Source organism: Macaca fascicularis, chromosome 2 (assembly GCF_037993035.2).
Source record: "Macaca fascicularis isolate 582-1 chromosome 2, T2T-MFA8v1.1".
Classification (NCBI taxonomy): domain Eukaryota; kingdom Metazoa; phylum Chordata; class Mammalia; order Primates; family Cercopithecidae; genus Macaca; species Macaca fascicularis.
Window position 1 is genome coordinate 81,857,460 of NC_088376.1, and position 13,605 is coordinate 81,871,064.

The following is a 13,605-nucleotide window of genomic DNA, read 5'->3' on the forward strand; positions in this document are numbered from 1 at the left end:
CACCTATAGTCCCAGCTACTCAGGAGACTGAGGCAGGAGAACTCCTTGAATCTGGGAGGTGGACGTTGCAGTGAGCCAAAATCTCACCACTGCACTCCAGCCTGGACGACAGAGTGAGACCCTGTCTCAAAAACAAACAAACAAACAAACAAACAGAAAAAAGAAAAGAAAAATAAAACCCTAAGAAACTGAATTTTAAAATATTTTATTTTAATTAATTAAATTTAAGTAGCCATCTGTGGCTAGTGGTTAACACATCGGACAGCACAGCCCTCTAACCATTGAAAATAGAGAGTTACTTCTGTGACAGGAAGTAAATCATAAAGTTGGTTTACTAAAAATACAAAAATTAGTCGGGCGTGGCTGCACGCACCTGTAATCTCAGCCACTTGGGAGGCTGAGGCATTTTTTTATGTTTGTTTATGTTTTATGCTTTATGTTTTTAGTAGAGACGGGGTTTCATCATATTGGCCAGGCTGGTCTTGAGCTCCTGACCTCAAGTGATCTGCGCACCTCAGCCTCCCAAAGTGCTGTGATTACAGGCATAAGCCACTGTGCTCGGCCTAGTTTGGGCTCTTTTGGCTGTAAGTAAGAGAAACCCACTATGACTAGCTCAAGTCAAAAAAGAGGATTCATTTAAAGGTTGTAAGAGCATCCAAGGACAGAAACACAGTTCAGCCTCTGGGATGAACTGGAATCTAAGACTTGAAAATGCAAACATTTCTAACATGATCTTTCTCTATTTTACCATTTCTGGCTACTCCTTTTTGTATTTTTCTCTTTCCTTCCAGTTGCATGGAGCCTAAGTTAAAGCCTGAAAAAGCAGCTGGGCATGGCGGCATGTCCGAGCTACTCAGGAGGCTGAAGTGGGAGGATGGCTTGAGTGCAGGACTTCAAGGCTGCAGTATGCTAGGATCACACCTACGAATAGCCACTGTATTCCAGCCTGGGCAACATAGCTAGACCCTGTCTTATTTAAAAAAGAAAAGAAAGGAAAAAAAGCTGGAAAAAAACAAAAGGAAGTGCTGTGTGACATTATTCAGGGAGATGAGGTTAATAGTTTTTAGGCATCTGGTTTTCATCCTATTTACGGTACAGAAGTAGAAATAGGGACCTTGTAGATCCAGTACTGACTTGGCAGATAAGAGGAGAAAGTAGTCCAGAGGAGAAACCCTACTCAATGAGGGGAAGAAACTGTGCACTGGCAGTAACAGTAACACAAAACAAGTATGGAGGAGTAAAGTGTAAAGGGAAGAGGACAGGTAGGAAAATGATTAAAGTGCTGTGAAGAAGTTAAAGATCAGACCAGGTGCTCTGGCTCACGCTTGTAATCCCAGCACGTTGGGAGGCCGAATTGGGCAGATCACCTGAGGTCTGGAGTTCAAGATGAGCCTGGCCAACATGACGAAACCCCGTCTTTACTGAAAATACAAAAATTAGCAGGGCATGGTGGCACACGCCTGTAATCCCACCTACTTGGGAGGCTGAGGCAGGAGAATCGCTTGAATTGCTTCACATGGTGAAACCCCCTCTCTACAAAATACAGAAATTAGCCAGACGTGATGGTGCGCGCCTGTAGTCCCAGCTATTTGGGAGATAGCACCACTGCACTTCAAACTGGGCAACAGAGCCAGACTCCATCTCAAAAAAAAAAGTTGAAGATCATAATTCTGAAAAATAGAAATTAAAGAAAAGCTACAGGAAAAAAAATGAGATCGAAAAGGAAATGGTTGAGATTCTTTCGTGAAACTGAAGGACCTCCTAGCATTTGACTTGCTGCTAAAAATAAACAACAAAAAAACTTTTAAACACATTTTAAAAAATCGAGGCTCAAGGAAGGAAGACTTTGGCAGAAGGACCATCAGAGACCATAACTGGTTTCTTTTCTTTGGAAAAGAGCAGAAGGTGTAAATGCAAACACAAGCCAGTGTTAGAAAGCTCAATTAACATTTGACTTTCTTCCCTCTCCTTCATAAAAATAAAAATAATTTATGTTGAATTTTTGCATCTTACCCTATCCTTTCTCATTTCCATCTTCTTTGTAATTAATATTAGTGAGTCATTATCAACAGATCAGTAAATGGAGACAAAAGAAAAGCATTTGCCTGAAACTATTTTCAGGTCACAGAACAGAACTGGCCTTCGAGTTTGTAACCTCTCCATTCTTGGTCTCTATTATCAGACAGCAATAACTACTGAAGAAGACATTCTAGACTACCTAGTACCAGTTAATTTGAATCTTCTATCTGTACTATTTAATGGAAGAAGATGAAACAATAGGTAGTCTCTACCCCAATCATTTGAAATTCTCATGCGCAGGCAAGCACGCTCTCATGGTGGTCTTGCTCAACTCCTGCTGGTAGCCAAGAAGGTGAGGTGGGAGGTCATGCAAAATCCACCTAATAACTGTTTGTCGACCAATCCTTAATTGACTTTTCGACACTGATGAAGACCAAGAGCCTGTGGAATTACAAAATTCATTACCTCGCAGTGCCTATTTTTTCTAAGGCCTGCATTTTCTGTGTCTGTGCAATTCTGTATTTGTAATAAAGAACCATTATCATTTCTTTTCAATGTCGTATGATACAATCAATTTTACTGATAAGTTCTGAAAATCCTTAAGTAGGCCTGCAAAAATGTGGCTTCCTGTGAGCCTCCCTATCTGCCTCAGATCTATGTATAAATGGACCCCGTTCAGTTTCACTTGCTTTCAAACACGTACCTTTGAGGTTTGGGAATTCAAGGGCAAAGTGATTTTAATTTGATGCATTTTGTACTTTGACCAATAAGGGAAAAATAAATGCCCTCAATTTTGATTGGTTCTAGTCATACTTGCCGGTCACTATTTGTCAAACCATTGCACAGAATATCACAGGCATGAAAGATCTCTCAAAAACAGATTTCTGAGGAATGCAAATAAACAGAATGGGGAGGCGGATTAATGTGTTTGATTTCTCAAAAGTCTATTTACTGTCCAATTTATCTTGGTTCTTGGACATGCTAGCAAGTAATTATTCTTATGGCTGGTAAAATGACTACTAAACATTTATTAATAATTGCAGTTTCAGAATTACTTTTTTTTTTTTTTTTTTTTTTATTAAGCAGTCATGTGGGTTTCTAAAAATTGTTCCTTCTGGCTAGACACAGGAGCCAGGTGCTGAGTTGACCTGGTGCGAAGTTTCAGGATTGTCCAGTCTTCACAGCAGATCTTCAGCCAGGCCTTCTGAATATTCTCACAGTTACAAAATCTATCCCCCCAGACTCGCAGATGCTGTTTTTCCCCCACTGGCTCTGCACAGAACATCATTATCTTTGCCAAGCTTCTGTCTCTATGGCAATAACAGATGGGAAGTGCTGTGGAATTATTCATGTTCAGGAAAGGAGGCAGTCAAGAAGGAAGAAAAGGGGGGCGGGGTGGAGAGGGGGCACGACCTGGGAGCTCGGCGGTGGGGGCCTAAGGAAGGGAACTTGGGTGGAGGTGCAGCGAGTGGTGGGGATTGGGAGGCTTGTGAGCCTTTCGGAGGCCTGTTGTGAGGAAATAATAATAAAAAAAATATACGAGCACAAGTATTTCCAGCCGGCCGACTCCAAATGTGGGCCCCCATAGGAATAACTCGAGGCAGTAAAACTAGAAGAAATTGGACGAAAATGGGGGAAAAAAAGGGACAAAGCTCGAGTCTCCTGAATTCTGTGCACTGCTACTCGGTGGACTATTTCAGTTCCCGATCTTGTGGTGGGGTGGAGAAAAGGGGATTTCTTGGTGTTTCGAAATGTGACGGAGCAGCTCTGCAGAGTTCAATATGCTAATCGGCTACCCTGGGAACCAGGAAGACCACCCTACACGCCTCAGAGGGTCACAGCCGGAAAGCTCTTGAGTCCTATATTCCCAACCTCGTCTCGTCACTCTCCAAAAAAAAAAAAGAAAAAGGCCTCAGTAAACACTGTAAAAACCTGTAATTTATAGCTCCCTTCTGGAACCGAGAGAGCAGCCTGGTGGGGTGGAGGCAGGAGGCTGGGGAGCAGGGATAGAAATGTTTGCTCTCGGTTTTGCCAGAACTTTGGCCACCCCTCCCGCCCGACCCGATGGCGGATGGAGGTCAGCCAGGGGAAGGCGTCTGGGTGGAGGCCGCTCGGGCGAGGCCGGGGCCGCCGGGGCGGGGCGGAGCGCCGGCAGCTGGCTGGGCGGCCCTTGGGCAGGAGGCCCCGAGGGGGCGAGGGGCAGCCCAGGAGGGAGGTCCCGCGGGGGCGGGGAGCAGAGCCGGCCCCCGGGGCCCTGCAGGGCGGCCGCCGCCCGGCTGCCTCCGGGGCGGGGCGGCCCAGCTGCGGCCCAGCAGGGGGAGGGTCGCCCGTGCCTGACCTCGGGCGGCGGCGCTCTGCCGGGCGAGCACTGCCTCCGCCCTGCCGGCTGCTGGGGTCGCGCACAGTGCACGGCGTGGCTGCCCTGCCCCCTCTTCCCCGCTGCGCGGCGTCCGAGCGGCCAGGGCGCCCCCGGGTCTGGCCCATCACCACAGAGCGGCGGGTGGGGCGGGGGCGGGGCGGTGGCCCCAGACAGCCGGCTGGGCGACTAAAGGAAGGAAGGAAGGAGGGAGGGCGGCGGTGAGGGTGGGGTGGGGAGGGAACATCCTGTCTGCGCCGGGTGCACCGCAGACAGCGCCGCGCGCCAGCCGCCCAGACGGCGCGCGGGGCCAGAAGCGCCGGGCGCGCGCCTGGGGGGAGGGGCACGCGCGCGAGACGACTGGGCCGGGGGGTGCCCTGAGGAGCTACAATAGGCCAGACGGCGCGCGCGTCCCCGAGGGGGTCGGGAGCCGCGAAGTGGCGGCGGCGGCGGCGGAGACGCCGGCGGTCCCGCGCGCGCGGCGCCGCCGCTGGCTTCGTTCCCTTCCCCTCCCCCTCCCCGCCGCCCTCGCTCTCCCCCGGGCGGCCGGAGACGGCGGCGGCGTCTGCGGGAAGCCGTGTGTCTCCGCAGTGACGTGGGCGGGCCGAGGACTCGGTGACGTCAGAGGGCTGTGTGTAGCGATGTGTGTGGGGTTCGGAGCGGCGCCGGCACAGCCGAAGGGAGCGGGCGAGCGGCGACGGCGGCGGCGGGCACAGGTGCGGCTCCGGCTCACGGCTGGGACGCGGCGGAGGCGGCGGGAGGCCAGAGGCGCTCACCCTCCTGGGAGCCCGACGGTGGCGACAGGGGCGGTGGGGAGTTCACAAAGCTCGTGGAGCTTCCCGGGCACCGAGGCCCGAGTAGGGGGTTTGGATGCGCGGGTCCCGGGGGGGGGGTCGGGGCCAGAGGGGGTCGCTAGGCGCGTGTCCCACAGCTGATCACGCTTCGTTGGCCCCAGGCGGTGGGCGCGGGCAGGGCAGGGCGCTGCACTTGACGGGAGCTGCGGGGACCCCGGAGACCCGGACGCCCGTCACCGCCCCCCTCCCCCACTCCAGCAGCGCTCCGCGGGGATGCCCTGGTCTCGACCCGGTCCGTCAGCCCCCGGCGGCGCGGGGATCCGCTCTCGGCGCCTGAACTGCCCCAATGCCCTCTTCGTTCTGGCCCGGGGCTGGCGGGGGGAGGTGCACCATTAGGGTCGCTGAGGTGACACCCGAGAACTTCCCAGGGAGTGGGCGCGCGGAGGGGGGGGGATTTCCACAGTCCTTCCCGCGGCCCCCGCGGGGGGGCGGTGTTGGGAGGGCACTTGGGGTTATCCCAGGCTCGCGGGTGGGGGTGGGGGGACTCCTCCCTTTACTTCCCTCCGCCCCCTTGCACACCCACCCCCAGGCTTCCCGTGTCCCTTGTTCTCCCCCTCTTCGGGTTAGAGATAGGTGGGTGGCTTTGAGTGGGCGGAGGACTTCAGGGTTTTAGGGGCTCCCGCATTCTAGGGCATGCCTCTTGCCCTCTTCCTTGGCCTGTGTTGACTGAGGTGTGTTCTCGTGGTGGACAAAAATCTGTACGATGGTTGGTGGCATTGGTCCTTAATCCTTTGGGTCTGTTTTAAGGTAAATTGCTGAGAGTTTGGGAAGTAAAAATTTCTATTTATTGGATTTATTTTGGGTTTTCTCTCAAGAAGGAAGTAGAAGAGTCTTTTCTTTTCCCCTCTTCCTCCATTTGCATTCTTTGTGAGGTTTGTCTGCCTTGTGCTTTTTGTCCCGGATTAGTCTTGTTCAAGGTTGGAGATTCCCAGGTGTGGAGTCTATAGCTTTTGGCTTCCATTAAGTAAAATCGCTAACCTTTTAAAGAGAGAGTTAATTTTTGTCTACAGTTATTTCAGAAAATTAGTGTACATGGACTAGCTGAATTAATTCACTTAAAATTGTAACTTGGTTACATATGGTAGATATGTTAACTCCTATCTGATTTTTTTGGATGAAACTGTTTTTTTTTTTTTTTTTTAAATAGGAGATGAAGTAATGGATTTTTTTCCTCCCTTAAAATGGCATAACTGAGAAAGCCTCTGGTACTGATTGAGATGATCTGTTTAAGAGTCTTCATGTTCTGAACTCGAATGGCCTTTTGTGTTGTATTATTGCTAGCTTTCTCCAACTCCAAATTGCTTTCCTATTTAAATGAATGTTCTTCTAGTAAACTGGTGTTAGATTTAAAGAAATCACTCAAGCTTCACCTTTGGTAAAGTGAACTCAGTTTAAGATTGAGCAACTGGTTTCGGCCGGGTGCGGTGTCTCACACCTGTATTTCCCGCACTTTGGGAGACCCAGGTGGGAGGATCACCTGTGGTCTGGAGTTCCAGACCAGCCTGACCAATATGGTGAAACCCCGACTCAACTAAAAATACTAAAAAATTAGCTGGGCGTCGTGGCTTGCGCCTGTAGTCCCAGCTACTCGGGAGGCTGAGACAGGAAAATTGCTTGAACCCGGGAGGCGGAGGTTGCAGTAAGCCGAGATCACTGCACTCCAGCCTGGGTGACAGAGCGGGACTCCGTTAAAAAAAAAAAAAAAAAAAAAAAAAAAAAAACCAACTGGTTTTAAACTGGCCCCCTTTGGCCTCTGAAGCAAATTCAAATGTAACTGTTCCCCCACCCCCTTCTCTTCTTCCAGATTAATTAAAAGAAGAATGAACTATAATCCTTGAAGATAACTGGGCAGTTTTTTAAGTCGGAGGCTTTTCTCACTGGTTTGAGGATTTACACACGTCTTCGGTTTTCCAGCACAGACCAGCAGACCATCATTTTTAGAGGACATACTCCCTCTGCCCTCCTTTTCGGTTTCCTTGGTGGTAAAGATTAAATTTGGTTGCATCATTTTGAGTTGTGTTTGAGTCTAGATTTTATGGCCCAAGGAATGGCATAAACTTTTCATGTGTTTTGCTTAAAACAAACCAAACCATTGCATTGATCCTGGACATCTTTAATTGAGAAATTGGTAACTTTATTTTAATATGTATATCTGAAGAATTCAAGAAAACAAAGGCATTCTCAGAGGTGTGCCTCTTTATTGTTAGAGGCAAAACGAACAGTTACATAGGACTTGCAGTGAAATTATACCAGATTATATAAGGAGAACCAAAACTAAGTCGCAAAATTTATTAATTTAAGGGAATCTCTCTTTGAAAAGTTTCTTTGAGAGTAAGTTACTATAAGCATTTGTATACATTCATTTCCTCTTTTTCAAATAAGCAACTAAATAGAAATGCTAATCTCAGATTTAATTATTTAACAGAAGAGTGTAGGATGGAAAACCTCCGGACAAATTTCTCCTTGGTTCAGGGCTCAAATAAAAAACTGAATGGGATGGGAGATGATGGCAGCCCCCCAGCGAAAAAAATGGTAACAGACATTAATGCAAATGGAAATATGATAAACAAGGTGCCAACAGTTAAGAAGGAACACTTGGATGACTATGGAGAAGCGCCAGTGGAAACTGATGGAGAGCATGTCAAGCGAACCTGTGCTTCTGTTCCTGAAACTTTACATTTAAATCCCAGTTTGAAACACACACTGGCACAATTCCATTTAAGTAGTCAGAGCTCGCTGGGTGGACCAGCAGCATTTTCTGCTCGGCATTCCCAAGAAAGCATGTCGCCTACTGTATTTCTGCCTCTTCCATCACCTCAGGTTCTTCCTGGCCCATTGCTCATCCCTTCCGATAGCTCCACAGAACTCACTCAGACTGTATTGGAAGGGGAATCTATTTCTTGTTTTCAAGTTGGAGGAGAAAAGAGACTCTGTTTGCCCCAAGTCTTAAATTCTGTTCTCCGAGAATTTACACTCCAGCAAATAAATACAGTGTGTGATGAATTGTACATATATTGTTCAAGGTGTACTTCAGACCAGCTTCATATCTTAAAGGTACTGGGCATACTTCCATTCAATGCCCCATCCTGTGGGCTGATTACATTAACTGATGCACAAAGATTATGTAATGCTTTATTGCGGCCACGAACTTTTCCTCAAAATGGTAGTGTACTTCCTGCTAAAAACTCATTGGCCCAGTTAAAGGAAACTGGCAGTGCCTTTGAAGTGGAACATGAATGCCTGGGCAAATGTCAGGGTCTGTTTGCACCCCAGTTTTATGTTCAGCCTGATGCTCCATGTATTCAGTGTCTGGAGTGTTGTGGAATGTTTGCACCCCAGACGTTTGTGATGCATTCTCACAGATCACCTGACAAAAGAACTTGCCACTGGGGCTTTGAATCAGCTAAATGGCATTGCTATCTTCATGTGAACCAAAAATACTTAGGAACACCTGAAGAAAAGAAACTGAAGATAATTTTAGAAGAAATGAAGGAGAAGTTTAGCATGAGAAGTGGAAAGAGAAATCAATCCAAGGCAAGTTTTTTATATCAATTTTTAATAATGGTAATGGTTTACTTTGAAATGAAAATTCTGTGTTTAGTGTGTAAACTTAACCTGTATGTTGAACATTGCTCATGCAACAACAACAAAATGCCGATCGATATTTTTGTATTGCAATTTTTAGGCCATAAAGTGCTTTCCAGTGTGTTTTCTCATTTGACTTTCCAAACAGTGGAAAAGTAAGACTTGTGAGAGAAGTAAGACTATTTCTCCATTTTATAGATAAAGCAAATGAAGCTCAGAGAGATGAAATGACTTTCCCAAAATTATGTAGCTAGAGAGTGGAGGAGTTAGGGCTTTTTTTTTTTTTTTTTGTACTTTTAGTAGAGACCGGGTTTCAACATGTTGGCCAGGCTGGTCTTGAACTCCTGACCTCGTGATCCACCCACCTTGACCTCCCAAAGGGCTGGGATTACAGCCTTGAGCCACCATGTCCCGCCAGGGCTTCTTTTTCTTATCCTCTTTTGCACACATCCTGCCTCTTGACCACTACGTCTGTTTTTCTAGGACTCAAGATAATTTGCACTTTGGTGTTATCTCCATTTGCAAATGGTACAATGACTAGTCAAAACAATTCCTGTGGGCTCGAAACAGCATTTTTCAGAGATGCACCTATGATTTCTGATGTTTCTATGCTTAGATATTTAGGCTTGCTCAATATTTGAAATGGAAAAGACATGTATCTGAAGAATTTGTGATTTGAGTAAGCAAGATTTTTTTTAAGAAAGGGATAACTAAAAAAAAAAAAAGACAGAATAAGGAAAAGTTTATTTTAAACTAATAAAGTTTTTTTTTTTTTTTTTTTTGAGACGGAGTCTCGCTCTGTCACCTAGGCTGGAGTGTAGTGGCAGGATCTCAGCTCACTGCAAGCTCCGCCTCCCGGGTTTACGCCATTCTCCTGCCTCAGCCTCCCGAGTAGCTGGGACTACAGGCGCCCGCCACCTCGCCCGGCTAGTTTTTTGCATTTTTTAGTAGAGACGCGGGGTTTCACTGTGTTAGCCAGGATGGTCTTGATCTCCTGACCTCGTGATCTGCCCGTCTCGGCCTCCCAAAGTGCTGGGATTACAGGCATGAGCCACCGCGCCCGGCCTAAACTAATAAAGTGTTAATATAAAAACCTGCCAGGCTCAGTGACTCACACCTGTAATCCCAACACTTTGGGAGGCTGAGGTAGGTGGAGCACCTGAGGTCAGGAGTTTGAGACCAGCCTGGCCAACGTGGTGAAACCCCGTCTCTACTAAAAATACAAAAATTAGGTGGGTGTGGTGTCACACACTTGTAATCTGAGCTACTCAGGAGGCTGAGGCAGGAGAATCGCTTGAACCCCGGAGGCGGAGGTTGTAGTGAGCCGAGATTGCCCCATTGCGCTCCAGTATAGGCGACAAGAGGGAAACTCCATCAAAAAACAAAACAAAACAAACGAACAAAAAAACCTATCGGCAGGTGGGAGCAGTGACTCACAATCCCAGCACTTTGGGAGGCCAAGGCGGGCAGGGCACTCAGGTCAGGAGTTTGAGACCAGCCTGGACAACATGGTAAAACCCCATCTCTACTACAAATACAAAAATTAGCCAGGCGTGGTGGTGTGTGCCTGTAGTCCCAGCTACTTGGGAGGCTGAGCCAGGAGAATCTTGAACCTGGGAAGTGAAGGTTGCAGTGAGCTGAGATCACGCCACCACACTCCAGCCTGGGCATCAGAGTAAGACTCCGTTTCAGAAAAAAAAGAAAAAAGACACACACAACCACCTATCAGCCAAGGTATCATAATTTTATTTTTCCCGCTGCATTATCTAGTAGGCTAAACTATTATCTTCATTCTGAGGTTTTGAATGCCTTGGTCCTAGGTAATGGACAAGATTTGGATTATTAAATATTCAATTTGTTGATTGGGTTATTTTATATTTTTTCTATTTGACTAAAATTGATGTATAATAACAATTCCTAACAGTGTTTAAAACGTGGCAAGCATTGTTCTTGAGCAGTTTTACATATATAATTTTATTCTTAACAAGAGGTTGGCTATGTTTCATTTAGGAACTTTGAATTTTTCCACTATTAGTTTTGATTCCTTGAAATATCTTTGCCCTTTTCTATTTTACAGAAGAAATGAATAAAGCATATTAAATGACTGACTGAAGGTTTATTCACAGCAAAGTTAGAACTTGGATTTAGTCCTTAAGACTTGGGATCCTGTGCTTTATTCTGGTGCCTTTAAGGTTTGGAGGGAAATTTAGTTAACAGTGTAGTTTAAGACATTGGTTTAACCTAATGAAGATAATCATTTTAGACTCATTTACGGTAGTTTGCTGCGTGCTGCTTCCAGAAGACCAGCACTTTGAAGTTTCTTGCCAGTGTCTGCTAGATAAGTTTAAATTCTTCAGGTGCAGTTATTAACTGATTTTTTTTTTTTTTTTTTTGAGACCGAGTTTCACTCTTGTTGCCCAGGCTGGAGTGCAGTGGCGCGATCTCAGCTCACTGCAACCTCTGCCTCCTGGGTTCAAGGGATTCTCCTGCCTCAGCCTCCTGAGTTGCTGGGATTACAGGCACCCGCCAGCACGCCCTTTAATTTTTGTTATTTTTAGCAGAGACTGGTTTCGCCATGTTAGCCTGGCTGGTCTCAAACTCCTGACCTCAGGTGATCCACCCGCCTCAGCCTCCCAAAGTGCTGGGATTACAGGCGTGAGCCACCGCGCCCAGTCTATTAACTAATTTTAAATCAGGATTGACTTCAAGCCAGTGCTCAGTGTAGAACTTGCTTACAGTTGGACTTGTCCCGTGCTGAAGTTTGTGCTCGGAGGTTATATTTCAAAATGTGGAATGCCCCTTTTGATTTTTGTGATATCTTGCCGCCAAGCTAATTAGGTGCTGTACTCCTTTTTTTTTTTGTAGAGACAAGTGTTGCTCTGTCGCCCAGGCTGGAGTGCAGTGGCGTGATCTCAGCTCACTGCAACCTCTGCCTCCTGGGTTCAAGCAGTTCTCCTGCCTCAGTCTCCCAAGTAGCAAGAATACAGGCACACACCACCACACCCAGCTAATTTCTTTTGTATTTTAGTAGAGAGGGGGTTTCACCATGTTGCTCAGGCAATGCGCCTGCCTCTGCCTCCCAAAATGCTAGGATTACAGGCATGAGCCACCATGCCCGGCGGTGCTGTACTCTTACGTGTCTATTGGAGGCCACATTATTTGCCAGATATTGTTGCTCCAGTCTTTTTGTTTTTGAGAAGGAGTTTTGCTCTTATTTCCCAGGGTGGAGTACAATGTCGCAATCTCGGTTCACTGTAACCTCCACCTCCCAAATTCAAGTGATTCTCCTGCCGCAGCCTCCCGAGTAGTCAGGATTACAGGTGCCCGCCACCGTGCCTAGCTAATTTTTTGAATTTTTAGTAGAGATGGCATTTTACCATGTTGGCTAGGCTGGTCTTGAATTCCTAACCTGAGGTGATCCGCCTGCCTCGGCCTCCCAGTTGCTGGGATTACAGGCATGAGCCATGGCGCCCGACCCGTGCCGGTCTTTATTACTCTGACATAAGTGTATTTCGGATAAACTACTTTTCCTAATATTCTTGTTCTGTGTTTATGTGAAAAACATCTGAGAACCATGTTAAAGGTTAAAAAAAAAAAGATGATGGATGAATTTACTTAACTGAAACAATGTGCTAAGGTTTAGTTAACACTGAAACCATCTTTCTTCTGGGATGTAATCCCTTTTTGTTCCAGAATTCACTAATTTGAATACATTTTTGATTTTAAGAAGGTGTGAGATTTTTTTCTGATCTTTTTGCTATGTTATACTTTGCATTAGTATTTGAATTAGTGTTTGTGGTTTTTTCTTTTTTTTTCTTTTTTTTTTTTTGAGACAGAGTCTGGCTCTGTTGCCCAGGCTGGAGTGCAGTAGCATGAACTCGCTCACTGCAAGCTCCGCCTCCTGGGTTCACGCCATTCTCCTGCCTCAGCCTCCCGCATAGCTGAGACTACAGGCGCCCGCCACCATGCCCACTAATTTTTGTGCTTTTAGTAGAGACGGGGTTTCACTGTGTTATCCAGGGTGGTCTCAATCTCCTGACCTCGTGATCCACCCGCCTCGGCCTCCCAAAGTGCTGGGATTTCAGGCATGAGCCACTGCACCCGGCTGTGGTGTATTTTGATATTGCTTGTAATTTTATGTGAATTTGAGAAATTTAAAGGAATTTAAGAAAATTTCAAACACCCAGTACTTTAAGAAAGATTTTTTTTTTTTGGTGCATGTTTAATATGTACTTGAGTGGTTGTTTTATTCTGCTTACCACTTCACGTTTTAAAAATGTACTCAGCATTGTGAAGTACAGTTATTTTTTAGGGTCTGTGAGGAAGATGAATGACAATATTTCCCCCTCTTAGATGGGTCACATGCTCCTGGTTATATAACCAGAATCAGGAGTTGAATACACATCTTCTAACTTGAAGTTTAGTAAGTTTTCACTATTTGCCCCGAAGCACATGTTAGTAGCAGAAAGTGAATTTTGGGAAACATTAACTTTTCTTGTCAGTTTACCTTAGTACAGGTTGAGCATCCCAAATCCAAAATCTGAAATGCTCTAAAGACCAAAACTTTTTGAATGCTGACATGGCACTCACAGGAAATGCTCATTGGAGTATTTCAGATTTTGATTTTTGGATTTGGGATGCTCAACTGCCATATCATGCAGATATTCCAGAATCTGAAAAAATCAGAAATTCAAAATACTTTTGGTCCCAAGCATTTCTGATAAGGGATATTCAACCTGTATGATAATTCTCAAACTCTGTTTTAACCTGCATATAAATTTAAATACTAAG

At 46.2% G+C, this 13,605-nt stretch overlaps 1 protein-coding gene across 4 annotated transcripts in view; it reads left to right on the forward strand.

Annotated features, from left to right (window-relative positions):
- Positions 1 to 4,998: 4,998 nt before the first annotated feature.
- Positions 4,999 to 13,605, forward strand: part of SKIL (SKI like proto-oncogene) — a 37,768-nt gene continuing 29,161 nt past the window's right edge. For 3 of the 4 annotated variants that reach the window (XM_065540167.1, XM_065540170.1, XM_065540171.1), the window contains exons 1-2: positions 4,999 to 5,091; positions 7,034 to 8,767. In XM_065540167.1, the coding sequence (XP_065396239.1) occupies positions 7,666 to 8,767 (1,102 nt within the window). In that variant the 5' untranslated portion in view covers positions 4,999 to 5,091; positions 7,034 to 7,665. Of the gene's footprint in view, positions 5,092 to 5,774; positions 5,977 to 7,033; positions 8,768 to 13,605 lie in introns of those variants that run through there. The other variant, XM_065540168.1, reaches the window with a different exon arrangement.